General features: G+C 49.0%; 1 protein-coding gene across 1 annotated transcript in view; it reads right to left on the bottom strand.

Moving 5' to 3' along the window:
• LOC126026058 (interferon alpha/beta receptor 1-like) overlaps positions 1 to 4,739 on the bottom strand; it is an 88,304-nt gene extending 83,565 nt beyond the window's left edge. The window contains exon 1 of the mRNA XM_049785775.1: positions 4,636 to 4,739. Coding sequence (XP_049641732.1) covers positions 4,636 to 4,708 — 73 coding nt within the window. The 5' untranslated portion in view covers positions 4,709 to 4,739. The remainder of the gene's footprint in view (positions 1 to 4,635) is intronic.
• Between the last annotated feature and the right edge of the window lie 1,971 nt (positions 4,740 to 6,710).

The raw sequence follows: 6,710 nt of genomic DNA, 5'->3' as shown, positions 1-6,710 counted from the left end.
GTGGGGAGGGCACTTGCCCTGTTACATGGTAAATCCAGGTTTGATCACTGGCCCCCCAAGCATTGCCACAGGAGTATGATTCTTGAGGGATGAGCCAGGAGTTGCCCATGAGCATCACTGGGCCTGGCCCACAATGTCCTCTCACCTAAAAACAATAAAGTAGGGCCAGAGAGATAGCACAGTGGATAGGGTACTTGGCTTGCATGTGGCCAAATCCAAGTTCAATCTCAGTACTGCATATGGTTCCCTGAGCTTGGAGTGATCCTCGAGTAGAGAGACAGGAATAAGTCTTGAGTATAGTCAGGTGTGACTGAAAAAAGCCAAGAGGGAGTGTCTATTACAGATCATTGGAGGGCCCGGAGAGATAGCACAGCGGCGTTTGCCTTGCAAGCAGCCGATCCAGGACCAAAGGTGGTTGGTTCGAATCCCAGTGTCCCATATGGTCCCCCGTGCCTGCCAGGAGCTGTTTCTGAGCAGACAGCCAGGAGTAACCCCTGAGCACCGCCGGGTGTGGCCCAAAAACCAAAAAACCAAAAAAAAAAAAAAAAAACCAAATCATTGGAGATAAAAAAATATATTTTAAAATATCTAACATTTACTCTCACCACAATGAAGTCCATTACTATGGCTGAGTGTTTGAGAGAGATGGTAAAAGACCATCTTATGGGTTTTAAAGCCCATAAAAAATGGGGCTGATTGGGGCCAGTGGGATAACACAGTGGGAAGGACATTTGCCTTGCACGCGGCTGACCTGGGTTCAATTCCCAGCATCCCATATGTTCCCCCAAGTCTGCCAAGAGTAATTTTTGAGCACAAAGCCAGAGGTAACCCGAGTGCTGCAGGGTGTTCCCCCTCACCAGAAAAAAGAAAACAAAAACAGGCAGTACTGGAGAGGCAGTACAGTAGGTAGGGTGCTTGCTTTGCATGTAACAGACCCAGGTTCTGTTCCCCAGAATTCCATATGGTCTGCCAAGCACTGCCTGAAGTGATTCATGAGTGCAGAGTGAGGAGTTACCCCTGACTATCACTGGGTATATGGCTACACCTCCCCCATCTCCACCATCCAAATGTGGGGCCACAGAAATATTACAGCAGCTAGGACACTCATTTTGCATGTGGCCTACCTGGGTTTGATATCCTGAGCCATACACAAATGGTCCCCCAAATTCCACCAGGAATGATTCCTAAGGTCAGGTCAGATCCCTGAACACTGCCAGGTGTGGTCCCAAAACCAAAATAAATAAAATAAAACCCATAAAAAGTTTTAAATGTCGGGATGGGAGAGAGAGCATGGAGGTAAGGCATTTGCCTTTCATGCAGAAGGACGGTGGTTCAAATTCCGGCATCCCATATGGTCCCCCATGCCTGCCAGGGGCGATTTCTGAGCTTAGAGCCAGGAGTGACCCTGAGCGCTGCCGGGTGTGACCCCAAAAAAAAAGTTTTAAATGTCAATTATATTTTAATGAAAGTGGAAAAAATTAAAGCATTTTATTTTAATGGAAACGGAAAGAACAGTTTGTGTGAAAATGAAAGCTCTGACTTGGGAAGTAATAATATTGTTGTAAAAGATAATGACAGTCAGTGTTTACAAGAAACATGGTTTCTCGTTTGATGTTCTGAGCACAATACATAATAGTCGCAGAGCAAAGAACAACACAATTTCAAAGGGGACATGTTCACAGGAAGTCAACACTCACAAACCCAACTGAGACAAGGTCTGAATGTTTAGAATGTCAATGAGGACTTCCAGGAGTCTGGCAAGGACTTGACAGATGGTCTGATCTATTCTGCAAAGTGTGTGTGTGTGTGTGTGTGTGTGTGTGTGTGTGTGTGTGTGTGTGTGTGTGTACAGATCAATTCTGCACTGTGTGTATCCAGGGTCCATTGTGTGTGTGTGTGTGTGTGTGTATACAGATACACATGCTTGATTCAAGAACACTTAAATACTCAGGGGTCATAGAATTGGGGTTCAAGCCCAAGTCTCATCTGCAAAGCACATTTTCTATCAGATGGACCTATTTTCTATTTGTTTTTACAGATTACTACCTAGAGATTAGACCACTTATTTCTGGCATAAAGAACTGAATTTAGTCCTGAGCTCATTTCTCCCCAAATGGGCAGTTTCTTCTCACTCTGCCCATCTTCATTTTTCTCTCTGCTGGCTATCCAATTCCTGCAGTGCCCAGGTCAGGCTTGACCTTGAGGGAACCCTTTCTTTACTTTTTGGTTTTTGAGCCATAACTGGAGCCATTCAAGGGTTACTCCTGGCTCTGAACTCAAAAATCACCCCTGACAGGCTTGGGTGGAGGGACCATATGTGATGTCGGGAATTGAACCCAAGTCAGCTGTGTGCAAGGCAAATGCTATCGCTCAGTTCCAGGAAATCTTTCTGCACTCCAGTTTATACTGATTGCTCTGGGCACTCTACATCACTAAAGCGCACAGTTCAATTATACATTAATGCAGACTCAAACTCACAATCTAATCTGAAGGCTCCTAAAACTTATTAAAAGATGGTTTTTATTTGCTTTGTTTTTTAAAAAGCAGTAATAAAGAACTGCTCCTTCAGGTTACAACACCACTTACACTGCCATTTCCTGAAGTTCTTAGCTGCTTGACATTTAATCAGCATTTTCACTCAGTACCTCCCAGATTCACAGGAACTTCCTCTATAGCACTAAGGGCCTATGCCTCTCTCACTATGAGAAGCTCAGGTTTCAAAACACCTTTTATTTACAGTGTTTTACTGGAGATAATTCTGGTGTACAATAACATGCTTCAGGAGTGTTTTCACGTGTCTTGTCAAAGACAAGAAGTCACATTGTTATATGGTGCCCACCACAAAATGCCACTTTTGCGACCCTTATTCCCCGACTCCCATCTCTCTCTCTCTCTCTCTCTCTCTCTCTCTCTCTCTCTCTCTCTCTCTCTCTCTCTCTCTCTCTCTCTCTCTCTCTCTCTCCATTCTGTACTCCAAATCCAAGTGTTTGTTTACAATTGGTTTAATAAAAGGTTTAATAAAAGCATGTAAATGTATTCCTGAAGATGGGCGTTTGACCATTCACAGAGAAATAAGAAGTATTGATCGACAACCCCATATGTACAATTTAAGAACTAAAACCAATGAACAGGCCAAACAAAATTAAAAGACAAGCCGGTGGGCATTTCACAGAGCTGGCTGGAAAAGGGGGTGGGGTGTGGAAAGGGGATCAAAGATACATTTAGGGCCCCAAGCCACAGTGCAGTGCTCAGGGCATTTGCCTAGTACCCCATCAACCCAGTTAGATCCTCATATGATCCCAAGACCACTGCCAGGAGTAATTCCTGAGTGCAGACCCAGAAGTAACTCCTGAGCACTGCCAGGTGTTGCCCAAATAAACCAAACAAAAGAAACAAAAAAGAAAACTTTATTTCTTGCTCCTTCACTATTTCTAGTCTTTATTTTGTGCCCAAGGTAAGTCTGTTTTCTCTGGAGTTTCTCCAAAGACATTGCACTGAAGAAATTTCTTTACTGGGCAGCTTCCTTTGCTTCCCATGAGAAATGCTGCTGTCTAGAGTTTCAAAAAGGAGAAAACGTGTTCTGAATTTTTTTTTTTTAATTTGGAGTCAGCCACTGGATCTCCCTGCCTCAGATTCCCATTTGCACGCCAACTCCTTACCACATACCCTAACTCAAATTCTCAGCCTCTCCAAGTGAGAAGTTGGCGAGCGCTGGCACCTGGCCTACTCCACACAGACCTTTAAGGAGAGGAAGTGGAACCTGGTTGGGGGGAGAGAGTCCTGGGCTCCTGTGGCTAATCTCACAGCCCAGGCCTCAGGCTTGTGGGTGATAAACCTGAAAACTAAAAGCACAGGAACTGGCGCATCTAAAATGCTTTACAGACTCAGTCTTATTCGTAGACCAATACTAAGGGTCGGGAAAAGGAAGGGAGCTAGGGAACCGGAGACATCCATCCATCCAGGAGGGGACCCACCCACCCGGAGACATCCATCCATCCAGGAGGGGACCCACCCACCCTCCCACCCATCCATCCACCCATCCTGGAGGGGATCCATCCATCCATCCATCCATCCACACAGCATGGAGGGGATCCATCCATCTACCCATCGACACAGCCCGGCGGGGCTCCGGATCCCACCGATCCAAACGGCCCAGGTGACCCCAGACAACCAACTCCTCGCACAATCGATCCATACAAACCCTCGGCGGGGTCTGGGGCAAGCTCCGGGTTGCACCGCTTCACGTCGCCCTAGTGACCCCGGGCTGCCTGCAACATGCAAAACCAATCATTCAATCGATCGATCAATCAGCCACTCCATCATCAATCACTAAAGAAGCCCAGCAGGCTCCGGGCCGGCGAGGGCACCGCTCACGTCCCCCGAGACCCCGGACCGGACGCCACGCCCAGCAAAACCAACCGGGAACCCCTCGCTTCAGAAGCCCGGCGAGTTTGGGGGCGCGGGGGTCCCCCCGCACGAGCGATCGACCCCCGGGCACCGTCCTCCGGAGGTTGCGGGGACCCCGCGACGCCTAATTGAGCCCACACGCCGCCGCCCGCCTGGCTCGCGACTACCCCGGGTCCCCCCCGGGGCTCGATCCCTCCTCGGGCCGCGCCTTCCCCGCCGCTCGCTCACCCGCCGGGTAGGGTGACCCCCACGACGCCCCGGCCACCAGCACCAGCGCGGTGGCGCCCAGAAGGGGCAGCATCGTCCGCCGGCCACTGTGGCCCCCGTCACATCGCGTCACGTCGTCATTGTCCCCTCGCCTCGCCCGAAGATAGCGGACTCCGATCCCGAGCTAGATAGATACCCAAGTCTCTCTCCCTCCGCCCCGCCACGCCCACGGCACCCTGTGCGCACGCGCCGTACGCACTTAGAGCCCCGCCCCTCACTCGCCCCGCCCAACCCGTCAGGGAGACCAATGAGCGAGCGTCGTCGAGCGCTCACTCCTCGCCCCTACTACATTGGCCACGCCTACAGCTTCACTGCGCTTGCGTGCGCTTCCGCCTAGCTCATGCCCTCCCACCTGTTCCTTGTTTTTTAGGTGGGAGTCACGGCATGGGTGGGGGCGAGAGCCTGGGGCGGATCCTGGCTGCAAGGCGGACTGTTTGCTGTGTGCAAAGTTGGGATCCGAGGGCATGTGCCCAGTTCAGGCCTTTAGGTGCCAGTCCCTGGGCTACCCGACCAATTTGCGGCGGCCTCCCCGTTTGGGGTGGCTCTCAGCAGCGTTCCCCAGGAGATATTTTGGGGCCACACCTGGCTGGCGGTGCTCAGGGCTTACCTCTGGTTCTGCACTCAAGAATTCAAATCACTCCTGAGTGGGCCATATGGGAGCCTAGGTTGAGCCTGGCTGGGTCTGCCATGTGCAAATTAAGGGCCCTCCAGGCTGTTCAATTGCTAGGGCCTCATCCCCCAAAAGTTTGCATGATCTGCCTTTGATTAGAGCCCACCGTTTAGATATTTTAGTCATAGATTCTGGACACCTTGAGAATGCCCAGAATGAGATGAAATAGCAAGTGTTTTACTGTTAATTATGACTGAAAGAATTCCCCCGTAGGAGAACTCCGCTCCAGGCTCAGGATATGCGCGCAACCACAGAGACACAGAGACCAGACTTGCTGCAATAACACGAGGGATTTTAATATCTCAGCATGCTGGGGACCGAATCTCATAACTCAGGACCGAGTAGGGGAGATTCGGCCCCCCTTTAGCATTCAGCAAAGCTTTTATAGGGTAAAAAGTCCATACATATCATGAGAACACACCTGCCAGGAAGGAGGCATCTTTCCTTATCTCCCGCCACAGAAGAAGTTATGCGTCAGAGCCCAGGAAGGAGGCATTTTGTTTACCCCGTGTAACAGATGGGGCAGTGTTTGCCCCTGGGGTCATGTGCGTATCTTTGTCCTTCCCCTGACGGCATATGCCTAATTTAAAGTGAGGTAGGGTCTTCCGCGAATTGTGGCTTTGGTTAGTTCAAAGGAAGGGGAGTTTTTAGGGAGTGGGGGAGTGGAAAGGTTCCCAGGGAAAGGAAGGGGAGTTTTTAGGGAGTGGGGGAGTGGAAAGGTTCCCAGGGAAAGGAAGGGGAGTTTTTAGGGAGTGGGGGAGTGGAAAGGCTCCCAGGGAGCTTAAGTGAGCTTGAAAGAAGTGTAAATTAAGGCACTTTAAGGAATTAGCTTAGTCGGGATCTTTCTTTAGGGGCTTAATTAAAGTGTAAATTAGGGAAGTTAGAGTGCTTAGCTTAGCCGGGAGCTTTAGGGGAGTGCAGGTTAGGGCGCCTAGTTTTTTTTTTTTTTTTTTTTTTTTTTTTTTTCTATTGGCTATTTTCCAGTTCTTGCTTATTTTTGTTATTTTTTCTTCACACCTTTTCATCCCCCACTTCTTTTCTTGCGCATAGCTCTAATCTTAGAGCATCCCTTCATTTTGCTGATATTGCTGTTTGAGAACCATTACATGGACTGTATTTATTCTTTGTTTTACAAAACTAACTAACTTATTTAAAATGCAGGGACCGAAAGTAAGCAGGAAGAATAGGATTATTAGGGGTCCTGTCAAGGTGGAGATAAGGGTTGTAAACCAAGGGGATTTGTTAAACCATCCCTCAAACCAGCCTTGACGAGAATCCCTTTCCAGCCTGCGTTTGTCTAATCTTTCTCTTAACTTTGCCATGGAGTCTCTGACGACTCCGGAGTGGTCTGCATAAAAACAACATT

The sequence above is a fragment of the Suncus etruscus genome, chromosome 13, assembly GCF_024139225.1.
Source record: "Suncus etruscus isolate mSunEtr1 chromosome 13, mSunEtr1.pri.cur, whole genome shotgun sequence".
Classification (NCBI taxonomy): domain Eukaryota; kingdom Metazoa; phylum Chordata; class Mammalia; order Eulipotyphla; family Soricidae; genus Suncus; species Suncus etruscus.
The sequence above is the reverse complement of the archived record's forward strand: the minus strand, read 5'-3'. Positions and strand labels throughout refer to the sequence as shown.